At 42.2% G+C, this 24702-nt stretch overlaps 2 protein-coding genes across 4 annotated transcripts in view; both read right to left on the reverse strand.

Moving 5' to 3' along the window:
• The window catches only part of ell (elongation factor RNA polymerase II), a 33572-nt gene extending 18979 nt beyond the window's left edge, over positions 1-14593 (reverse strand). The window contains exons 1-2 of one of the 2 annotated variants that reach the window (XM_039607158.1): positions 14362-14593; positions 1714-1758 (exon numbers count right to left, since the gene is read on the reverse strand). In XM_039607158.1, coding sequence (XP_039463092.1) covers positions 1714-1758; positions 14362-14409 — 93 coding nt within the window. In that variant the 5' untranslated portion in view covers positions 14410-14593. Of the gene's footprint in view, positions 1-1713; positions 1759-14274 lie in introns of both variants that reach the window. The other variant, XM_031726781.2, reaches the window with a different exon arrangement.
• Positions 14594-15724: 1131 nt separating this feature from the next.
• fkbp8 (FKBP prolyl isomerase 8) lies at positions 15725-24318 on the reverse strand. 2 transcript variants are annotated; one of them, XM_031726782.2, is made up of 9 exons: positions 24139-24318; positions 23320-23575; positions 23023-23192; positions 22820-22908; positions 19899-20119; positions 19538-19710; positions 19375-19452; positions 17268-17405; positions 15725-17108 (listed from the first exon to the last, which is right to left on the reverse strand). In XM_031726782.2, the coding sequence occupies exons 2-9, from the start codon at positions 23561-23563 to the stop codon at positions 17022-17024; spliced, it is 1200 nt and encodes a 399-aa protein (XP_031582642.1). In that variant the 5' UTR covers positions 23564-23575; positions 24139-24318; the 3' UTR covers positions 15725-17021. The 2 variants fall into 2 exon arrangements, with proteins under 2 accessions (XP_031582642.1, XP_031582643.1); XM_031726783.2 differs by lacking the exon at positions 24139-24318 and adding an exon at positions 23845-24040.
• Between the last annotated feature and the right edge of the window lie 384 nt (positions 24319-24702).

The following is a 24702-nucleotide window of genomic DNA, read 5'->3' on the forward strand; positions in this document are numbered from 1 at the left end:
ACCCCATTAGAGCACTTTGCTCTCACACTGCAGGCTTACTTGTTCCTAGAGTATTTAAAAGTAGAATGGGAAACAAAGCCTTCAGTTTTCAAGTCGCTCTTCTATGGAACCAGCTTCCAGTTTGGATTCAGAAGACAGACACCATCTCTACTTTTAAGATTAGTCTTCAAACTTTCTTTTTTGCTACAGCATATAGTTAGGGCTGGATCAGGTGAGCCTGAATCTTCCCCTAGTTATGCTGCAATAGGCGTAGGCTGCTGGGGGATTCCTATGATGCATTGAGTGATTCTTCTTCAGTCACCTTTCTCACTCACTATGTGTTAATAGACCTCTCTGCACTGAATCATACCTGTTATTAATCTCTGGCTCTCTTCCACAGCATGTCTTTTATCCTGTCTTCCTTCTCTCACCTCATACAGTTGCAGCAGATGGCCGCCCCTCCCTGAGCCTGGTTCTGCTGAAGGTTTCTTCCTGTTAAAAGGGATTTTTCCTTCCCACTGTCCAAAAAAGTGCTTGCTCATAGGGGGTCATATGATTGTTAGGTTTTTCTCTGCATGTATTATTGTAGGGTCTACCTTACAATATAAAGTGCCTTGAGGCGACTGTTGTTGTGATTTGGTGCTGTATAAATAAAATTGAATTGAACTATTAAGTAGTTCAATCTGACCATTTTTCAGTTTGGACAAATAAATGTAAAAATCTAATAAAATCAAATCAGAAAAGCCTCAACTCTGGTTAAAATAAATACCATTAATTTTTAAAAATTACAAATATACAAAATTCGATGTAATCACTTATATAAGCTCACTTTAAACTTTAACTCGGTTACAGTTTTGTACTAGAGACAAAATTCAAAGAGATCTGGAAAGTGGAGAAGATCAATGTTAACAGGACATTTGGTGTCCTGTATGATACTTGGGTGACAAAACAATCAAATATCATTCGTCAGAATTCCCACTGTGGACAAACACATGACTGACAGAGAGTATACATGAAACACGAGCCTTCCTTTATCTTCCTTTCATAACATGTCTGAATATAGGTATGAAGACTGAAGCAGGGGACATGATGAGGTTTCTTTTTTCCCCTGTACTAATCAGTTTTGTCAGATCACATTATTTGGAAGGAGAAGCAATAGAAAACAAATTTACGTGACTAACATCACGACAGGCTCAAACGGCTGCCTCAAGTTCTGTGGCAACAGTGCTTAAAGGTCGAGCAGTGCTTACAAAGCACATGACACAATGGCAAAGAGTGCATCATTAGATTTAGCATCTTTTTAAACTCCTCACACTCACACAGTGTCATGCTTACAAAGAAACAGCAAACTTGTTGAGTGCCTCACCACTGAAATCATCTTGAAAATGTGAACTGCGTTATACAATCACCTGCCATTCTGTTAAGTACACCTCACCGTCTTCAGAACAAGGTCCTCTGCCATCAATAAAGAATTTATTACCCAGAGAACTGCCTATTACTGAACCTCTCCGTGCCTAAATGAATCAAATTGCTGTCACGTGGCTGATACCCGCATTAACAAGCAGATGGACAGGTGTAACTAACAAAATGACTGATAAATGTGTAATAATGACATCTTAATTTTGAAACTGAAAGTGGCAAATACCTGTGATGATTAAACAAGTTAAACTGTAATAAAACTGAGGTGATGTTGTAGGTATAGCAGCGTGTTTACGTAACGTAATACGTTCTTACCCCTTGGTTTCCATTAAATCTTATCAATGGCGATGATGACAGGACCTGTGAAACGAAACAAAAAGATCAATTAACGTCAGCCAAGTTTCCACAAACACCTTATAGGTTTTCAATTAACTGCTCATGTATGGATATTAAAACTGTTCAGTGAGGGCAAAAATGTGATTTTGAAACTGTCAGCAGTAGATTAAATAGTAACAATGGTAATAAATGGTAACAAAGTAAAGCCATCATCATTTCTGTCCTTTGTCTTCAGCTATTGGAAAAGATACCAGACACTTTGATTTCACGTGCAGATGGTAAAACCACAGTTTTACCATCTGCAACCGGGTTGGGTACAGGAGCTAGCAGTTTATTCCAGTATAAATGAACTGTGATAGACAGGGAAGACTGTGAAAAATCAGCCCTGCATTGGAGAAGCAGAAGCAGTCACGGGTGTAAATGAGGAAGAGCAAGAACAGTAAAAAAAAGAAGCTGCCTGCAATCATGTGGTCACCTTATGGCTCAAGTAAACAATACAGAAGAGAACTTCTGAAAAGGCATGTTATGTGCCGCAGACCACAAACACGTATGGATTTGTTTTTATGCTGAAGAGTTGATGGTCACATCAATGGTACTGAAAGCAGTAATGCACGAACACCAGAAATAAACCAGAACAGACCATTTCACACTTTCTAACAGAAGACGTGAGCGAGACGACCCATTTAATATCACAAAATTAAACTGACAAAATTGTGACCTCCCACAAGCAGCAATAATTTTGTAAACACGGGAAAAGCAGCACAGAACAGATTTTTCAGTTTGCTTTCAAGGGAAACTGTTTCCTCATGAGTCCATTTCTTATAAATTTAAATTCTCTTTCAGTTTAACGATTCTCAAAAGAGTGAAAAACATCACAGCATTCTAATTCCCGGACTTGGGGGATTAAAAAAAATACATGTGCATTCTTAAAATAAAATCTGGTGCTGACGCTAAGACAAAGCAGGGAGCGGCACAGAAAGCCAAAATTAATCAATCAGCTGTTTGCTTCAAGCTAAACTGGACCTTTGACAGTGCCAGTGGCTCCAGATAAAGAGGTTTTGGGGCGTCAGCCTCACAATTACAGGTACTGTAGGTATCGTAAGTACCGTTAAACATTTAAACAGCACTTTGGCTTTTCTGATGCTGCTTTAGTGGATTAAATGTGATCAAGTGAGAGTACTAAAAAGTTCAAGGGAGGGTAAGCCTATTAAAGACACAACATGCTTTGTATTCTTGCCTGAGCCTGACCCAGAGATCCAGCACTTGCATATAAAGATAAGTGAGTTACTATTTTCTGTGTGGTTTCACTTAAATTTCATCTTATTTTTTAATTTCAGGCCTTAATAGTATGGACCACATTTCTAGCATAAGGGCCGGTGCAGAACGACTGCAAGTCTCTACCCATTAAAAGCCTACTAGGAGGAACTCGAAGCTCTTTTCAGAACTGAGTGGTTTCTGGCATATTTCTTATGGACAAGGGTGACTGGCTATGCCTCAAACGCTAGTGAGGATGGTCTCTGCCTATCCAACTACCTTTGGAAAAGCCCACATACTATTCTGATGGCCATCAAACAACATTTCAATATATACCGAGGTGACGAACTCTTCATGAAAGATACTGAAAGACTTCAAATACAAAAGAAACCGGTCTGTATATAATTTTGGGAAATTTTTTCCTCGTGTCATATGTGACCTCAGTGAAAACTCTCCAATGATTTTATGGTGTTAGTCACTAGTTTAAAGGTCTTCTTTAATACTGTAAAATGTTCATTTTGTGGATTTTGTTGTCCTATTTAGAGCTAAATAGCAGACAGAAACGCTTTAGCGCATGGTTAACTCGTCTTTGACAAGCCTCCACAGCGTGACCACACAGCTCTATCCTTTACACATCAGATCTGGTTTTAAACTATGGGGAGTGCGAAATAATCAACATTTAGTGACATTACTTCAGCTACGAAGATCCTGGCTTATATGCCTTTAATGTTAGGCTTGTGACACGCCCATGCATACTTGGACATGTGCCTGAAAAGGTTTACATTACTCCTGCAACGCTGACTGTCCAATCACAGCACACACCTGTGTAACTTCCTTAGTTCCTTCCAAGAAATGCTGGACCTTTAGAGCAGGTATAGACAAATGCTACAACCATTAAATTAGTTAATGGACCTTATTAGCTTAACTGTTTTTACACATAAAAATTGGTTGAAAAAACTATTAAAAAATTAATTAATAATTAATTAAAGGGCATAATCAACTGCAACATTAAACTGTACTGAACCCTCCCGAATGACTTAATCGTTCAACTAAAGCCGGGCCTTTTTCCATTCATTTCTGTAATCCACTGTAATCCAGACGTACACAACTCGCAAGCAACATTTCAAAAGCATAAAGGTCCGCCTCCTCGAAGAAAAAAAAAAAGAAAAAAAAAGGCTGCAGTTCAATGGAAACAATTCTGAATTCTGGCAAAGGAATTTTCTCCATTTTATGAAGGAAATCTAGACAAGCTGTGCAAATCCTGCCCAAACCCTTCTCCCAGAACTTTGGAGGCTTCAGCTGGTTTTGCTAACTCTCCTGGCATGTGTGTTTCTAGCTTGTTTTGACACACACACACGCGTGCATGCAGGGATAACACTATCCCTGCTAAAACGATCATCGAGTTTGCTGTAAAGCTGATTTATAATTATTGTTCAATAGCTCAGCTGGGAGTGCTGGACTCAAAGAAACTGTTCTGATGATCCAAAATAGAAGTGTGTTAAATACCTTTTGGCACACCCTTTTATTTCCCTTCCCTTAACTGCAGCCACTCTTTCAATAATCCATCCACTCCTGTAAGATTCAACTGTTCCCAGAAAGCACGGCGTCTGAAAAATAGCCTGGGCACACATTAAGTTGTGATGTGTGGCACCTTCCCGACGAACAGCCATCTGCCATGTTCAGTTCTGCCAAAGAGTTCTTCCTGTTAAAAGGGAGTTTTTCCTTCCCACTGTTGCCAAGTGCTTGCTCAAAATGGGTCACCTGAGTGTTGGGGTCTCTGTATTACTGTAGGGTCTTTACCTTACAACATAAAGAGCCTTGAGGTGACTGTTGTTGTTATTTGATGCTATTTAACTTAACTGAACTGAACTGAACATGGAAAAAGAATGCAGTCTTTCCAGAACTGGTTTCTGGTAACAACTTTAAAAGCCTAGCTTAACCTCGCTGTGTGTTCACTGTTTACTAGTTAAACATAATGCACTGTAAAAAAAAAAAAAAAAGAAAAAAAAGAAAGAAAAAAGTGCAGACTGCTACTTAAAGCAGCAGTGTCTCAGAGACTCTAGTTCTATTATTTGAAGTTAGACTTTGTTGCGGAACAAAGGGAACGAAGCAAAGTGATCCTGGCAAAGCAACTCTGCTTATACTGTACTAAACTCTTAATATTAGAAACCAAAAGAAAGGAAGAAGAGAAAAAAAGTGCAGAGCCTATCCGGGGACACCACACCTTTCATGGAGCCAGTCTCCCCGGTCTCCCCCCTGCAATGTTTAACGCAGCACCAGTTTTAGCCCCCTATGCCCTCCCCCTCCCAGCAATGCTAACATACTGCTACCCTCAGCCTGTTCATTTGAATGGGCTGCTGACATGTCACTATTCTCTGGGACCTGAGCCCAGAACGTTCCACAGAGCTAACCTTGGGGACAGAGTACAGCTCCTGGCCTCAGACCGAGCATGCGGATGTCCCCACACAGTGCCTACTAGCAAGGAAATGAGGATCAGTAGGACGTAATGGGACTTGGTGCCAAAGAGCTAATGAAGAAACTAAAAATCTAAAAATCTGTCAAAATGAAAGCTGAACTTCTGAGTGCTTATTTTCCCCCTATAGTATTAAAAACAGCAAATGATGATTTAAAACTTGATTTTCAAAAAGTATGTAGAACAAGTCCTTTTCAACTGTAACGTACAATTGATGGCCAGCTTTGAAGCGACATCCCCATTCACAACACACTCAAACACAATACATAGCTAACGGAGTGCTACTTCACATTACCGCTGCTTCTGTTTTGGACGTGCAGAGAAGCAGGACACAGACTAACTTTTGCCCGTCTTCACACCTCATCAGTCACTGCAGAAAAGTGTTCAAATCTAACCACATGTGCTCATTTCTAAAGAAAGAGGAGGGGGAGGAGGTCAAACGCTTTTTATATTTTGTTATAACCTCAACTGGGGCACACCTTCTGATTTTAGTACAGCTGGGTTTTGCACTGCATCAGAGTATTACTCAGCCAGAATGGAGTCTCTCATACATTATGCAATGTTTACATCCAACAGTAAGGGAGTAGCAGACATTATGTGAAAAACAATTCATGAAAAACATCTTTTTAAATCTGATTTCCAAACATTAGATCAAGTTAATCGCAAATTAAGAGTTGGAGTAAAGAAGGCTAAGCTCCTTTTATTGACGCCACAGCTTTTGACTGCATTAGACATCCTCAGAAGTTATCCAATTTGTCAATGATCGGTTCAGATATTTATTCAGTGAGAAGTCCTCGGCATGCTTATAATTTGCATTTGCCCTCCTTAAAAAGAAAAACAACAGTAAACCATGACCTGAGCTTGTAAGATCTTGTTAGTGAGATTTTGGTATTTTCTAATCAAACCTCGCTCAGAGTTACCAAACATTTCATTAAACACATCATTAGCCTGCTTGGCCACAATCTTTTTAAAAGCGTAATAACAACAATCTAAAGGGGTTCTGGACTATTAACGTGACAGAGTCAAAAACTAGATGGCACACAGGAAATTACCACCCAGATTAACCCAGAAACTAGGTGAATTTGATTAGTTACACAAGTGCAACTCTCCAGCAATGCAGATTGCAGGGGAAGTAAAGGCATGCCTTTGTTTGGTTGTGAATGTGCACAGGAATAGCTAGGACTAAATCCCCATGGGTATGACTGCAGCACCCACACTGTCAGGTGTTTAGTTGCATCACTGTCACACTTTTAAGGTGCTCCACCTGTCTAGGATTTCAGAGGTGGAAAGAGCACTATGTGCCATGTACTCTGCAGGGGTAAACTGGCACTGGGTGTTCCTAGTCATAATACGAAGCGTGCGTGCATTTCTGCAGTGCTTCTTTTGCGTGTCTAAACCTTGTAAATAGACGTGGCAGATGAGCAACACAATAGCACACACGTATAATTGGGCTAACTCTGTGTTCTATTTACTGTAAGAGGATCTTCACCTCTAGAAGGAAACCCTTTGAAGGGTTTAAAGTTTTCCATCTTTTGATGCAGAGCTTCTTTTGATCGTGTGCTTGAATTGAAGCATTACTTTACCCCTGCAACAAAGAAGTGGTGCACACATAATCTGCACATGGCATCTGACAGGTTTTTTTTTTTTTTTAAAAACATACGCTTATGGCACAACAATTTAAAAACAAAACAAAACACAAGACTATGCCTTGTGTCACCCTAAGCTTTTATTCTCTGTTTAATTACTACATGTATGTAAAACTTGAGTATAAAAACAGAACGCAGTCTCATCACAGAGAGACATTTCTCTGAAAACTGAAGTGAGCAAAACAAACTAAACTCATTTAAGATCTTAATAGAAGTTCTTCAAATAGTCTTCTTTTTCTAAGGCCTTGACAAAAGTGATGTGAAAGTGGAGACTCAGCAGGCATTCAGAGGCTCCAGAAGAGCAAAAAGCAAATGGGCAAAACAGTAAGTTTACCAATTATGCAGAAAATTTTTCATTTGTCATTATAAACCTTTTACACACTTAAGACCATTAAGCTGGGCTGAATTCCCTGGACTGATAACTAAGATTTGATTTTTTTTTTTTTTTTTAAATAAACAGGATCATTAGTAGTAGCTGGACTTTTTAATTAGTGCAACAATATGAACACTCAGGCTGTGCTGAAGAAACTGGTCGCCGCATCTCACACCATGTTGATACAGCCAGCAACAAGCCACATGTTAGATTTTTTAAAATACTGAGATTACTAGTGTAGCAATAAGAGCTTCCTGCAGTAAGTTAATGAAATCTCATGATAATAGTGTTGCATATTGAACATTATGAAATATGTAACCAACGGTGATTATAGTATCAGAGAACAGGTCTACAAAAATGAAATTGGTAAAAACGTGGTCGTTCTCACGTTTAAGGTCATCGTCTCTGGCACTTCCTGACAGTTTTCCAGCCGGGGTGATATTTTTAGATCCCTGGAAATCCCTTTATGACCACTTGGACTGTGACCTCTATTTCACCACGAACTTCAACTTCTGTTTCACACTGACCTGAATTTGTACAATGGATCATTACTGGTGATGAGAGGCAGGCTTCCAGCTTTGTTTGAGAAGTTTTACAATTTCCAAGCAGGAATCCAGGGATTAATGCAGATGCACAGTTTTGAGGGGATCTCATAGAACTTCAAAAGTTCTAAACTTAGCAGCCAGAGACTTATCATCTCAGGCTTTTGATTTTTTTAATGGACCAGAACTTTTCAAACATACCTCATATGAACAGTTTTCTATATCGGCCATAGCAGTTAGCGGTGTCCACCTCCAACTCTGTGCGTCATGGGAAAATGTCTGCAAGCAACAGTAAGACAGCTATGCAAATCAGCGTAGTTCTGCAATACTTCAATTAGAAAATGTACAGCTGTACACTCACTGGACACTTTATTAGGTGTACCTTGCAAATACTAGCTTGTACCGTGTTTTACGTTGAGACAGGACTTTGTGGCAGAGATTCAACAATACTCAGACCAGCCCATCTGGCACCAGCAACCATGTTCACAGTCACTTAAATCACCTTTCCACCCATTTTGATCCAATCAATCAATCCTTTATTTGTCAAATGCAAAGTTGCCTGTACACGTTGTGTACTATGTGTGGGACTCAGGTAGTACTACGCGTAACACGTAGTACACCCAGTTTGAACTTCTGCACGCAATCTTGACCACATCTGCATGCAACACATTTACCAAGATGTCTTCCTGGCAATGAAATACCTGCATGTTTTTAATAATGCTGCATCATTGGTGAAGAGTAAAAACAGCTGGACAACCCCCCGTACAGCTTTGTGACAACTTAACCACTGCCATGCAAACCACATTTGCACTGTTCTTCGTTTCCTGGCTTTTAAAAGTAATCTGTCCGTGATCTTACAGTAATATATTGAGTCTGGGAAGTAGCAATGATGGTGGGAGGTAGCTCAGAGCTACTCATTTAAAAAAAAAAAAAAAAAAAAAAAAAAAAAAAAAGGTGTAAGAAATGAATGTACCTCATTTGTGCAACCGACCTGTGAACTGTGAAGCCTGTTAATTTTAATCTGTGTGAACTGATCTTTGAGTTAGAACATGCAAAGTGTGAACACTGTCCAGTGTATGTAGTCAAGCTACATTGGCACCCTACAGATGGAAAAATTCTGTTTTCTTACTACAACAGCGTCGGAGGTCCAATATGAGAATAATCATTGTGTGTGCTCCAACCTGCTTTCTGAGGTAGAAACACACACAAGGATAGACGTGAACATAAAAGAGGAATCTCCTTTCAAACTCAGTCTTTTCAAATATGGAAAAGCCTGCATTGAAATGGCAGATATTTCTTCAAGGTCCCGCCTAATTCAGGTTTTCTGAATTGATGAAGCAATCTTTCATGTATTACGTCTGGGCATTTATTCTTTATCGCTACAACCCACTGAGCGAAGTAACACCTTTAAAAATGAAGGTTATGTGTGAATAAAACTCAAATGTGCATATAATTTGTCCTGGCGTCACAGTCACACTGCTCATTTGTGCCTATTTTAAGCATTTATGATGCTCCACGTATGATTAAAAATTAAAAGACTAAACCATGACCCATGCACTGACTGAGCTCTTGGAAAGGACATACCAGGTCATGGAGACATTGTCACTTGTGGTAACCTTGCCACAGGGCACAGGAACACCATGACATTTAGAGTCGTATTTGGCCTTAGTGGTTATGGTCATCTCTTGCAGTGTCCCATGCTCTGCTGAAACTGAGGAGTAAGCATTCCTTAAATAACCATAGCGCTGGCATTAGCCAACTGGATTCATGCAACAAAATCCCCACCCAGGTTCTGTTACCTCCCCTACCGTTCCCATAAGGTCTGAGACGGGGTTAGGTGGCCAAGCCCCCAGCTTACTTACAATTTCCTTAGTTACAAGTGCTTTAATTCAGAATTCGTCACTGTTAAAACTTATGCTTACAGATGAGGAACAACAGAAAGGGTGTCAAGTTTTCACCTATGATGGAGAAATTCAAAAGTTCTTTATCTAGAGAAGAATTTTAAGCTCTGGACAACAATTTGAGCAATTCAACAACTTTCTATTCTTTCAATTCCAAAGGCAAAACATGCTTTCGGTTACACGTATGAGACAAATGCCGCTTTAGGTTACAAAGAACTAGATTTAACGGAGCGCACTCACATCTATTACAACTCTTATAAAGTTCAGGACTTCAAGCGAATAAAATGTGGAATATACTGCACATAAATCCAGACCACAGATCATCACGGGACCGATGCCAGCACTGATGTTTGTCCTCATGAAGACAAAATTCATTCTTTTCCTCTCACTACAACACAAATGACTTGTCAATGCCACTGGGACGAGTTACCCCTCACCAGTATTCCTGGTTTAAGTTATTGTCATGCCAAACGTTTGTAAAATATATCATTACCAAATGAAGCTGGGTTCCCTGTGCAGATACTGTGTGAAAGTCCTTAAATCATGACACCTTATGACAGTGGTGTAAAAGTGAATTAGAAGTGAGTTTGTCGTTAAGACAAAGGTCAATTGGGCATTTCTATTGTCAAAACAGAGGGGTGAGGTGGGTCTGTGTGTGTGTGAGAGAGCACGCACCTGTATGGGGGCTTTTGAACAAAAGGCTGTCACTTTGATGGATGGACAAGTTAAGTTTTAGATTTGAAACTGTCTTTTGAGATAGGAAAAAAACCAAAAACCCTCAAGTACTACTTCAGCACACTAGTCAAGCTGTTTTTTCTAGTACTGTGCTATAAAAGTCATGCAGACATAATTAAAAACTTATCTGTACTCTCCATAACCTTCAGCTCAGTGATGCCGGGTAGCCTTACTCATTTCCTTGCTTATGACACAGCTGGTAGGGGAAAAAAAACAATAGCGAGTGAGTCTCTGCTGGCAGTCCCGTAGCAGAAGCTCCAGTTAACCATGTCCTCAGAGGTACCAAGAAAAAACCCCCAGCTGACAGTCACGTCTCATTCAGCCAGCACTGCAACAAGACATGCTTTATTAGACTAATACAGCATCTAAATGAACTGAATCAGCTTTCCGTCTGGTCCCATGTTTTGTATTTTGTTAGCTTACAGAGGAATGTGATCAATAAGCCTTTAAAAATTTCTTGCTCTCCCACAAAGCAAAGCGTGTAGAGACTTCACAATGACACAATTAAGAGTTCACCTCTCTTCCTCTTCCTCTTCCAGCTCACCCCAGCAGTTGGGTGCCAGCCAATGTTAGAACAATCAGGAAGCCAACTCTAAGGGGGGAAAAAAGCAACACTGAAGGCAATTTAGGCTCAGGTTTGGGGCAGTGGCATGAGTGATAGGGATGTTTCTGAGAAACAACAGCGGAAATAGACTATACGAACCAAAGGGAGCGTAAACTGCACATAGCTTCAGTCTCAGATGATCCTGTTGATTTCTTTTTATTCAAATGAAGGCATAGTTCTTATATTTATGAGCTAATGAAAACGGATAACAGCCAACCACAGGCAAATAAGAATCCCAAAGCTCTGACTGACGTCAGTCCAACAACTCTTACCACAATTTATGGCATGTGAATGTAGGAAGACGCGGTCTTCAGCTGAGAAGAGCACTGCTCCTGAGCCCCAGTGTTAGCCTTTGTTTGGATTTCATTCCAGTGCTTTTAAATATGTAAAGCTCTCGTTTGTGTAATTAACACAGCAGACACCTACATTACTAACATTATAAGACAGATTTATCTTCTTTAGAGGACACACGTGCACACCTATGCCGGACTGTTCTGTGTCACATGGGTGGTTTAATAATCTCTCATCATCTGTCCAATGAACCTGTTGAAGTCATAAAAACAGTGCTTAACTGCCTCTGCAGTCCCGTGCTTATTGGCATATAGCAATCCCAAAACTAAGCGAGAGCTCAGAAACTGCCGACCTCAGAGATGCCGCTCAACACAAAAAGTTTGAATGCGAATCGTGAACCGTTGCGCCCGCCAAGAGCCAACATCCCCACAATGAGGCAGCAGAGTTTCTATCACCTTACTACTCCAAAACCACTCACTTCTCTATATCGTCCACACTTCTGATTAGTCAGTAGCACAGTCATTCTAACTGTGAGTAAGGGTTAAGTCAAATAACAGGGAAAGAGGTCAGGATAAGCTCACAATGAGCTATACGAGTTTAGCAACACGTCTGCACGTCAGTTCAAGGGCCACTTTCAGAAGATCCATGTTAGCAAAAGAAACTTCCAGCTGACCAATTTCCTGTGTACTCTGAGTCGTTTAATGTGAATTTGAGTCTTTGCAGATTGGATGAGCTTATCCTCTCGACAAGCTCTGCCACTTTAGTGTTTGGAGTCCATTTCTGGAGGTAGCAACGACCAGCTGCCTCCTAAGGGAATTTCTAGTCCCACAGTCAAGACAGTGTTACCAAATCAGCAGGTGATGGCACTCTGTGACCTCCTATAGCTGATAGAAAACTGCCACAACATTCAGCTGGCCAACGAATGTACTAGGAGGGCAGCGGTTCTCCCCACTGGTGGGTTACAGAGTCATGTTATTGGGAAAAATACATGTGGAAAATTCAGCTTGGTTGTCAAACAGAAGAGTTTGACATCCACAGAGGAATGGGCACAGGACACAGACGGGGCTGTGAGGAGAGCATTTTCTTAGATTAAATCGTTCATGGATGGTTTAATTCACTTGGACGGATAAAAAGTTAAAAATCAAACAAATTGCCAGATATTTTCTGGCAGGTTCACCCCTCGATAACCATAATAATCAGTTAAATTAGCATTTCTGCCAAATAAATATCAAGTGTTCCACAGTTTTAACAATTTTCTCGACTAATCTAACACATTCATATCTACAATGAACTCTCAGCTCGAATGTTTTGGTTTTTTTAAACTGCACCCCTGTGAAATATCAGGAAGGCATGATTAAACGCTAAAGTTTGAGATCTGTGAGATAATAATAAGCTTCTGCTTCCTTCACGAGAGCTAAAAATACCTGCAGCTGCAGTACGTGAACACATCTTCACGTTGTGGTCAAATTAAGAATCCAGTTCCACAATACTGGAGGCAGATGCCAGGTGATGAAAGTTTTCATGGGAAGCAGGCAGGCTGCTAACAGCAGCAGACAATCGGTATGGCACGTTTTCAGTGGGTAACGTAAGAAAGCTCACATGGTATGTGTTTTGATAAAATCGTGGACAAGTGCACTGCTAACAGATCTCAAAATCACAACAGCAAAGTCCTAAATGATCATCATTTCCTAATATAACCATCACAGATACCTTCTAATGCTCATTCCTTCCGTGTGCCTCGTAGTTGATTAGGCAGACCTCTTCCTACAACTAGTGGCCACCCAGTTACCTGTCATACTTTATTGTTGTGGATTGTCAGCTGCAGTCCTGCTGTACACAGCCACTGAAGCTGGAGATAAGGCCCTTTCCTCCTGGCCTGTCAGCTTTTCCCTGTCAAATATTTATAGAAGCTGAAACGTTAGATGGCCACCATCAGACTTAAAGCTGTGGACACAAGAAGCCGAGTAAGAGCAAAATGCAACCCAGAAACCAGAAACCCACGAGCTGAATCTAGTGTCCAATAACTTCAGACAATGTCTAAAGCTGTAAACTGAACATGATGAGCATTTACTGGATGTGGGGGGGTGGGTAAAAAAATGCCCATGTTTCGCATGAATACCGAGTACTTTTCCAAAGTATTCACAGCCGAGCCAAGGCTTTGAGAGAGGTAACAGCTTAAAGTGAGCGGACAGGGCTCAGATAGCCGACGGCACCAGATACCCTCATGTGTGGGCAGTTTGGTGGCTAGTTTAGCTAGCAAGGTTTGCCCCCCCCAAAAAAACAGAAGGAGAGAAATGACAGGGGTACCAAACTTTCTGGAAACATCTGTACAAGCGCCATAAATGACTCATTTTCACTGATAATTCTTTTACGTTATAAAAGACGTATTTAAACAAGACAAGTGGCCGATACCAAGTTTATACAGAGAGGCTGAAACAAGCAGCCCAACACGATGAAGTAAGCGGGCTGCGAGTCCAGTGGCACCGGGCTGGAGTGAGGGGAGTCTGGGTGTAGCTACGAAAACACAGAAAACCCACCGAGCACCCGGCCACAGCCGGGGCTCGCTAAACTACACGCTCATCAAACCGAACCGGCCGTGGACCTCAGCGTGAAGGCAGGGGCAGGCGGAGCGGGGACCGACCTCCCTCCGCCTGTCACAGCCGCCAGCACGGGCTTCGGGAGCCGACCGGGACGGCACGGAACCGAAAAAGCGCCGCTTACCCTGCTGCCCTGGTAGGCTTCGAACGCCCTCAGCGCGCTGTCAGTGAGTTTGACGTGAAACACAGAGACATTGCTGCCGTTGCTCACTCTTCCACAGGACAGTCCGTAACACTGCTCCTCCTTCAGCGCCGCCATCTTGCTCTCGCTCCCACCACCACGCGCACGGACGCGCTCTGCCGTAAACCGAGAAGTCCCGGTGCTTTTCAATGAATATGCAGTACCGAGCCGGGCAGCGAGGAAGCCCCGTGGGCAAAGCCCGAGTGTCTGCTCAGAAATAATAACGACGACGATGATGATGATGACACTTTACAGCGTCACACCTGTGCTGCTTTTATAAGTTTGGTAACTGAGCGATGTTAAATTGTTTCAATACTTTGAACACTTCAAACTAATTGATATAAGATGACTTTGATTTTTTTCTGAATATTCTGTAATTATATGTCATTTTCTTAACGACTGAAAAAAATATACACTATTTATATGAAACAGCGCTGCCCAGCAGAAACGCGTAGGTAGAGGGAAACGATAGGTCATCAGATTACGTCAGCGAAACGTCAATGTCTGAAGGCAAGAACATACACACACCATGATGGTTTGGGTATAGTCACAACACCCGATGATGTCCGCTTGTAAACCAATAAAACATGGACAGTGACTCTATCTCTGATTTAATTCATTTAACTGTCTCTGTGATGTTTTGGCTTCATGCTGAGAAGGAGCACTCCAGATGTGTTGATGGAGAAGGAGCTTCACCGTGTCTTAGAAAGCAGATGAGCGTCCTCAAGCAGTGTGATCCTGCATGGGGAAGTCAGGAGTGACTGTATGTGAGAGAGGTACAGGACATGTACAAGGACCAGGTGGAGGTATGCACCGGAGAGAAGCGGAATAAAAGTCAGGAACAAGAGAGAATACCTGTGTGTGAATGGGAGGGTGACAGGTGGAACAGTGAAGCCGCAATGAGCATTGGAAAGGAGGCGGATGAGCACAAGAGAGGTATAGAAGTGAGTGCAAGCAGGGTGATTTTGGTTTATAAGCTGGTAGTGAGAGCTGCTGTGATGAAAAAAGTACAGGAAATGAGTCCAACATAGGGACAGCTCAGAGAGATGAGGTAGTTTGCACATGTGCAGAGGAGGGAGAGTGGAGGGAGAGCTGCCAGGCAGGAGGAAAAGATCAGCCCAGAGGAGGATCATGGATGTAGAGAAGGAGAACATGCAGAAGGCTGGTGTGACAGAGGAGGATGCTTGGATAGGAGGCGATGCTGTGGGGAACCCCAGAATGGAGCTGCCCAACTACGACTCTGAATTAGAAAAGCAGAAGAAAACGGGCAGATGATCTGGAGCATGTTCTCCACGTTCTCTATTAAAAGACATGCGGTCCTTTTATGAATCAGTGCAACTGTCGATATCTGTGAAACACAATGGCAGAAAGTGACACACAAAAGAAACCGTAGTCTCATGACCGACATGTTTTATTGGGATCAATACAAAATTAACAAATGCATGGAACGGCATAATTAGTTTAATCAGAAAGTGTTACGAGTTGATGCGACTACCAGCTACTCTGATGAAAGCACAGATTTACTGGAGTCGCATTTACTCTAGGTAGGAAAGCAGTGAAATAAATTAACACCAAATGGAACTTAATTTAAGGCAAACTACACAAAAAAAATTACAAAGGAGGAAAAAAAACAAACCCACGCACGCACTCAACATGGCCTTCAGAGAATCATCCTTCAACATTTGGTCTTAATTGTGATACTGAGGTATAATTTACTGAAAATGAAAAATAAATTCCACTTTCACCCATCAGCTGAGAAACTACCTGTACCATACTCTGCTGTCACTTTAAAGGGAAAAACTGCATCTCAATTAGGGGAAAATATATATATATTTCTCTTTTTCTGGCGGTTGAATGATGGTACACATGACTGAGCATGAATAAATCTCCTGGTTTTAAAATGTAATCCAGCAGTCATGTGCTAAATACGGTATGCTGCCTTTGATTGTTGCCTTCCCCACTGTCAGAGAGGTGTCTGCGTTACCTGCGACTCTTCGTGAGGCGTTTCTCACTCGCAGGCTTCTTCGTAGTTGCCAATGACGTGGGCACAATTTTAAGAACATCTCTCAGCACCCCCACAAACTTCAGCGTACACCCATCAACTTAAACATATCCAAAGACTGCAGTACTGCTCTACAGGTGTTTCAATAATAGTGTGTATGTGTGTAGAATCAGTACAAAGGGTCACAGAGGTAGTGCACAATGTAGAGCATCATTTGAAACGTGCGTGTGCGCCATTAGAAAGTGAAATTGTGTGTCTTGCATAATAAATATTACTTCAAATGCACAATCTGACACTGAACTACAGCAACAAATGGTAACATTTCACAGCAGCTGATTTCTTTTTTCTTAAATCTATTTTTACACTTTTCGCCGATAATCGCTTTGAACTACCAGACTGGAAAAGATGATGGCAGCAAAAGAAAAGATTCAAAACGACAGATATTAATAAATCTACACATTTACAAGGTTGGAATTACATCTCCCATATTACATCATTACCGATGACGTCGAATTTGTCACAAAGTTCTCAAACATAGCAGAGAGGAGAGAGTGACAGCGAAGAGGCAACTGACCGACTGACATTTCCACCTCCTTTGACCCAAGGTCAGAAGGCACTGCCAGATGTGCTTTTGTGTTTCGGCTGGCCCGCTGCGTGGGACTGGTCAGGCCGTCGCTACAGGTTCGCATCAATTTCTAGCAGCTATGACAACAGATAAGGCTACGCCGCCGATGGCTACTGCAGTGGCGCCAAAAAGCCACTTCCAGCTGAGACCCTGGGGAAACAGAAGTAGAGTGCATGTTAAGCAAGTCGAATAATTTGTTGACTCACTGAAAAGCTCAAACAAGCCAAACTCCACATCCTGTTTTATTGGTAATACTGATAAAAGTCTGGGAACCACAGGTTTAACTCGTGGTTTTAGCGACAGTCTCACCCATGAAGACTTGGCGCGTGGTTTCTGCGTGCTGCTGTTATCAGACGGGTTACCGAGCATCTTCTTATACATGGCCTGCTCTGCTCCCCGCTGCTCCGAGTGCTTCTTCACCAGCTTGGAGAGCTCAGCGTGGATCGTCTGCACACAACAGGCGAGACAATTAGACGACTCGAAGCAGCTCTTCAGTCTAGCACACCTGCTGACGTGCAGGACACGCAGCCGGAGTGCCGATTTCTGCGTCCCACGTACGTCAGAACGATGATAAGCAGAAAACACAGCATCACACAGCTTTGCAAGAGGAATACGACCAATATTTTTCAGTACTGATGAAACACTTAACATAATCGAATCCTGGTGAAAAATGAAATTTGATTTGTGTATGCATGTTTTTGTCTTCCAAGAAATCATTTTGCCCACATGGTGGCAATTATTCCAGGATATGGTTCTAGTTATTGTTCCAGGATGGTCTGCTACATGAGTCACTTGCTGGTGACTAAGCAAACTAGCGTTTTCAGACACAAAAACTTTTTCTGCTTAGTAAAACAACCTGATTAAAGATTGAGTTTACAGTAATGTTCACTTAACCGTGTATTCTGTCTGTGGAAATGTTTCAACACGGAGGATTTGTCAGTTTCCACCCAAGACGCCGCAATGGTACTATCAACCGCTCACCAAAGACACAAAAATGACAGACGACCAACTTGTCCCTGAGAGAAATGATAAGGGTAAACTAAACATCCTGTTCTAGCAGCACGTGTGTCCAAACGTTGTGCTGAGACGTTCGAAGGCCGTCTAAATTGGACCCGTCATATCCGCATGTCACTTCAAAAAAGTAAATAGACAGGAAAATCATCTCTCACGCATCCGAGTTTGAGATGGGGGTGTGAACGGCTGACACCAGTGTAAAAAAAAGCAGACAGTGTGTCTATTAGAGAAGAGGACGACAGTGCGTCATCCTGTCACTTCATACGCCTGCGCCTGTCCAAGACCGCCTCATTTATTATAACGAGAGCGCCGCGGTATTGTCGATGCTTCTTGCTGTTAGAACACGGGGTTATTTAAGGAATCTTTTCAGTTTTTAATGGCACATTTTAGCATTAAAAAGGGAAATCTAGCACTAAATTAGAAACGTGGTGACACACAATGATGACTTTTACGAAATCTGATTCCCCCCCTCCCTGGTTTAATTCAGTTTCTTAATCTACTTTGTTTTTAAATGTAGCTTTGGTACGTTTCATTTTAATACCTCTGGTTTATTCCGTTTACTACACCTCTGCACTTGTTTCAGATTTGCAGATATCAGACATTTAGCTGCATTTCCCCAACTACTCTCACAGGCCCATTAACTTAGCAATTCACCCGAGCCACAGAAACACTCCATTATACTTGCACTGTGTGTGTTGGCTGAAAAGAGGTATGCAGGCCATGTGCTGTTTGACAGATTTGTGTAGGACTGAAGTGGGGAGTTCTGGGCACGAGCACCAAGCTGCTGCAGCTTACAGCTGATCCAAGAAGCCCACACGTTTAGACGAGTTTCGTCAAACGGCCTCGCGTAGCCAAAGAACCACGTATACCCGGTTGTATAAGCAGAACAGAAACAGTGTTTATGTACTGGATGTGGCTTGAGTAGAACCTATTCACAGCAACAATCTGGAGACAGACTCCTTAAATTGATCAATTGGCTCTACAAATACAGAGATAGTTTACCCTATAGCCCCATCTGCTGGCCATAGGAACACACTGTTATTTCTCAACACCACAAGATGTAGCCAACATTTAATCACATGAGTCCAAAAGTAGGGGCAGCGGTGATTAGCACAGTTGCCCGAGTTGGAGCTTGTGGTCTTTCTGTGTGGAGTTTGCATTTGGGTTCTCTCCGGGTACTCCAGCTTCCTCCCACAGTCTAAAGTAACTGGTGATGCTGAACTGCCCATAGATGTAAATGTGGGTGTGAACGCTCGTCTCTCTGCATGTTAGGCCTGTGACAGACTGGCGACCCGTCTACCCCACCTCTTTCCCCTCATGTAGCTGGGATAGCGCCCACCCAACTGCCTGCAGGACCCTGATAAAGGTAAGAGAAAGAGAATGGATGGATGGCCAAAAATACCTTGTTGCTTGGTTCCAGTTTAAGTGCCTTCCTTAGAGTCTGGATGGCTTCTGTGTATTCACCTTGCAAGGCCAGTACCTAAAGCAAAGACAGGTACCCGTAAATAAGAGAACCAACCAGTTTACTGACAGAAGGAAACTGAAAGCACGAGAGCTACGTGCACCTTGCCCATGCGGAAAAGTGCCTTTATGTTGTCTGGCTGGTGTTGGAGTGCTGACACGCAGGACTTCAGCGCTGCATCATAGTGGTCCAGTTTCAGCTGAGAAGCAGCCATGTTGTTTAGACACTTCACTTTCACATCCAAGAGCCCCTCTTCCTCCTCGGGGGTGATGTCAACTACAGCAGGAACAAAAGAAGAAGAAGTTTAAAAAAAAGAAAGAAAAAAGAACAGTACAAGTTATTATTGAAATGGTGCGTCATTACATTAGAGGAACATTGGTTAAGCCAATGATGTCTTTTCACTACAACGGCCAAATATAAATTTACAGGAATGCATCGTCAACGTGAGCATCGGCAGAGCTCACCTTTAGAACTAGACTCCGTTATCTGCAGGGCAATGCTATACGAATTGACAGCAAAGGCGTAGTCTCCGCGCTGATAATGGGCATTGCCCCGCTCTCTCTTTTGGCTGGCCAGGGCAATCTTCTCTGCAGGGGGCAGCAGCTCCAGGTCTGGAGCATCTGTAGCTTCCAGCAGTTTCACTTCTAGGGACAGCTCAGCATTTGCAGGAACTGCAGGTTCAAGACTAGAAAGGGAAAGACAAACAATCAGAGGCAGAGTTTAAGAGAGTAAGAGACAACAATCACTGGATTACACAGAAAACAGGACCTGTCACGTGTCCCCGCAGAGAACGGAAAACCATTTTTCGTACAGTAAAAAGTAGGTTTAGCTTTTTAAAATGTAGTGCTTGTATGTGGTTTTTTAAAATCTGCATTAGAGATTAGCTTAACCTGTGCACAGAGCCGTCCAGGTTTGCTTCAGCGTTTGGAGATGAATTTCTTTAGGCGTCCTGATGATGGATCACTTACATTTCTAAAAAGATGCTTAAAAAATAAAAAATCTCCACAGAACAGCAGCCTCTGGCAGCAATATTAAAACTGCTGAATGAAGGGTAGTTTGGTCCGAGGAAAGAAACTACTGCACTTTTCTACATAATGAAAAGAGAAAAAACCTGCAGTGCAGAGGAGCACTACGGCTTTCCTTCAATTTTCAGCTCATATGAAAGTTAGGAACTTCATCATGGTCACAATGTAGGACTGCATCGAATATGCACATAATCAAATGAAAAAAACAAAACAAAAAAAACAACCTAGAAATCTTCTGAAATAAAAACATGGACTTCTTTATGAACTGAAGACCAGCAGTGACGGGTACAGCATCACTCTTCTCACTCGCTCTCTCTCTCTTTTATTAACACACACAAGTGTGGAAGAGCATTTTCATTCAAGTAAAAGTACTTTTTACATTGTGATATTACTACGTTTTCTTATATAAAAGTATTCTGCAGCGATTGAAAACATTACATTAAAGTTTACAAACAGTAATTAGATACATCCATAGTCAGACGATTAAACACTGCTGCGTTCGCGAGTCTAAAAATACTCTCAGGTTTAATGAATGCGCAGCATCAAAGCGTTTCTTTGAGATGGCACCAGCTACTGGGCAGGCAACAGCGCCTCTCTGTCTCTCTCTCGAGATGGGCGATATAAACAAAAATCAGAAAGATGAGAGCCGCACAAACCAGTGTGACTCGGCAGCTCTGTGGGGAATGACGGGGTGTGCAGTGCCATGAAAAGAGTATTTCCCCCTTCCCAATATATTATTATTTGCATATCTGTCACTCTTCCATGTTTCAGATTAAACTAATTTTCATATTCAACAAAGAATCAAATAATAAATTAAGTCATCATTTATTAAGGGAAAAAAATCTATCTAAACCTACCTGCCCTGTGTAAAAAAGTAACCGTTCCCCTTGTTAAATGATAAATGAACTGTGGCCTGATCGCTGTCAGTCCTGTTGAATCACTTAAATAGAAGCTGTCTGACAAAGTGACGCAGGCTAAAAGATCTAAAGAAACAGCTGAGAAACAAAATCACTGACATCCATCAGTCTGGAAAAGATTACAGAGACATTTCTGAGGCTCTGGGACTCCAGTGAACCACAGTGAGATCCATTATCTGCACATGGAGAAACTGGGAACAGTGCTGAACCTTCACAGGAGTGACCGGCCCACCAAAATTCACCCAGGAGGTCACAGAAGAGCCAGAACAATATCTGATGACCTGCAGGCCTCGTCTGGCTTTGTTAAGGTCAGAGGTCATGACTCAATCATAAGAAAGAGACTGGGCAAAAATGGCCTCAGTGGGAGAGCCTAAGGAGAACACCACTGCTGACCAAGAAGATCACAAAGACTTATCTCACATCTGCCAACAAACAGCAGGATGATCCCAGAGACTCCTGGGAAAATCTTCTGACTGATGAGACAGAAGATGAACTTTCTGGAAGGTTTGAGTCCTGTTACATCTGCATCAGACTAACAGCGTTTCCTAAAGAGAACATCCCAGCAGCAGGTGGACACACTGCTGGTAGTGTGATGGTCTGGGCGGCTCTGCTGCTCCAGGATGACTTGCTGTAACTGAGGGAACAATGAATTCTGCTCCATACCGGAAGGAGGATGTCCGCAAATCACTTCATGTCCTAAAGCTCAAGCGAAATCAGGGAGCAGAGCAATGATCCAAACACAGCAGCAAGTCCACCTCTGATTGGCTCAGAAAGACTAAATGAATGTTTTGGAGTGTCCGAGTCAAAGTCTGGACTGAGCTGCTTCAACGTGATCTTAAACAGGCGTTCATGCTGGAAAACCCTCCAGTGTCTGAATTAAAGCATTTCTGCAGAGAAGAGTGGGCTAAAGTTCCTCCACAGTGATGTGAAAGACTCACTGAAGGCATCACAAATGCCTGGTGGAGGAACAGCCAGTTATCAGGTTTAGGGGGTAATTACTTTTTGATTTTTGTTGTTTGATTGTTGGGTTTTCCCTGTTCCTGTTATAATATTAAACCAACATGAGATTATTATTGTTATGCATCACTGTAGAAGGATTCTTCTGTTTTAATTGGTTAAGATAAAGCTCATGATAAACCATTTTGTAACCTCTAACTAGAACCACGCCAACAGATCGGCTAATATTAGCTATGTGCCGATACAGCCTTATCGGCCACGATAACCCACACTTAACTCTAGAAACTACTGTGAGAAACAGTGGCACAAGCCAAGACCTGTGCTCTCCAAAGTGTGATCAGAAAGTCACTAAAGCTTCATTAGGTAAGTGGACAAGACAGAGAACTGAAACCCACTTTTAAATGAATTAGCATTGTGAGAGGGCCATTATTAAACTTGAATACAAAAAATAACAACATGCAAAAACAGCCTCAAACACTTCCTTACCTTCCTCTGGCACCATATGCATATTTGGCATCAGTCTGGATGAGTGCCTCCTCTCCCATCGCCATGAGCTGGACTGTCAGATCCAGTGCCTGAAAAGAAGAAAAGCTCTCTTCAGAAAATTAAGGAATCACACATGAAGTGTGCAAACTCTGCACACAAACTTCCGCAAAGAGCATTAATAAACTAATCTAACAGGTCTTTACCTGGATTACATCACCATCTCCCAAAGTGAAAGCAAGATCAGGCTTCTCCTCTACGACAGTCCCGTCCACCAGGCTCGTTTTAAGACGGATTTTCACATTCTGTCCTTTCTGTGGTCGACTGTCTCGCCCTTCGCCTTCCTTCAGGACTTTTTTCTTCAACTGCCCGTTACCTGGAATCAGACACAGTCACATGTACAACACTGACCACTGTCCATATCAGGCTCAATGCCCATCACTAATCAAGCAAAGTGCAGCACAGCCTACACTGCTGTGGAGCACATCATGGGTCCTACATACCCAAAACATCCAGCCATTCATCGACTTGACCTGTAGGGTCGGGGTTTGTATTTTCTGGATTTGTGGGTTGCACCTTCCCTTCCCCGACATCTTCCAGAGGAGGCGGCTCGTCGTCGTCAATGTCTTCCTCATCTAAAACTTCGAAGTCTTCTCCGCTGTCCAGCAGCGACGTTTTGCTGTTCTTCTTTGCTGATTGCGCATTATCGTGGCTATCCGACTCCATAATCTCCTCTCTGTCAGTCATTAGCAGACCCCTCTGGTAAAAAAAAAAAGAAAAAAAAAAAAAGACGGGAGACAACGTCAAAAATGATCCTTTGCTTAACTCTTAATGCGTGTGCCCTTCCAAAACACGGAGTCCAATTCAAATTAAAGCTCAAAACAGTGTTTAAAGATCCGCTGTCAGTCACGCACCACTGAGCTTGTTACAGGCTAACAGCACTGAAATAAAACCTGCTTTCGCTCTGAATCGATCAGGATTATTAATCGATTTTGGCGTGACGTGATGCGATTTCACCTCAACATTACCTGTTAACTGTTGTTCTACAGCAAGAAAGCCCACCAGACGTTTCCAGAAGTTTCTAACAAGTTGCCCTGCTGTCATGTGTTCCCACACGGATGGCAGGCTGCTGCTAGCACACGTTAGCCAGCACACGTTAGCCGAGGATGTACAGCTAGCTAGCTGCTAGTTGTCAGCATTAAATTAGCAATTTTTTTACTGTCTCTGAGTGTTTATCACTGCTTATACCGATCCCCGGTGGAGTGAGTCAGAGTTAGGGATTTTATAATAAAAAGCCTGTATCAAAATAACCGGATGCTTACCCCGAAATTGTCTGTGAAGAGCCGTGTTTTGGTTCTGAGCAGTCTCCTTTAGCTCGCAGTGCTGAAGTTAGGTTGCTGTCGGAGAACATGAAGCCAGTGAGACCTGGATGTGTCGCTGCATGCCAATATCAACCTGACTTCGCCACGATCTGTTAACAGCCCCAAGCAGGCTGCTTCCTGTTAACCTTGAGACCCTGCACGTTTATTGGATGTTTCATGCTTATTCATAATTTACCTCAGAGGCAGCCATGTACGCCTGCAGCTGTTATTTGTAATGATATAAAATGACTTATTTTTGCTAGTTTAAAACACCGATGAGCACACTGAAAGCTAAGAACGCTCAAAATGTATTAAATTAAAAAAAAAAACAGTTTGTATCAGTGATTTAAGGGGTGAATTTACACATGAAGACTTTGTGTGCAGCTCTCTAATATTTTGATTTATTCTGAATAATGATTTTAAAACTGTGATTTACATATTCACAATGGCTAGGCATGTGTTTCATCCAAACACAAATAAACAATGCTGATGTAAAGTTTTCCAGGAAAAATATGTTTCCAGTGG

Source organism: Oreochromis aureus, linkage group 23, assembly GCF_013358895.1.
Source record: "Oreochromis aureus strain Israel breed Guangdong linkage group 23, ZZ_aureus, whole genome shotgun sequence".
Lineage (NCBI taxonomy): Eukaryota > Metazoa > Chordata > Actinopteri > Cichliformes > Cichlidae > Oreochromis > Oreochromis aureus.

What these genes read in the sequence shown, in the direction of transcription:
- fkbp8 (XM_031726782.2), bottom strand. Translation starts at nt 23,563, where the DNA reads ATGACTGACAGAGAGGAGATTATGGAGTCGGATAGCCACGATAATGCG. An exon ending in GAGATGGTGATGTAATCCAG is followed by an intron (nt 22,909 to 23,022) that starts GTAAAGACCTGT and finishes TCTTCTTTTCAG; the next exon opens with GCACTGGATCTGACAGTCCA. An exon ending in CACTTTTCCGCATGGGCAAG is followed by an intron (nt 19,453 to 19,537) that starts GTGCACGTAGCT and finishes TCTTTGCTTTAG; the next exon opens with GTACTGGCCTTGCAAGGTGA.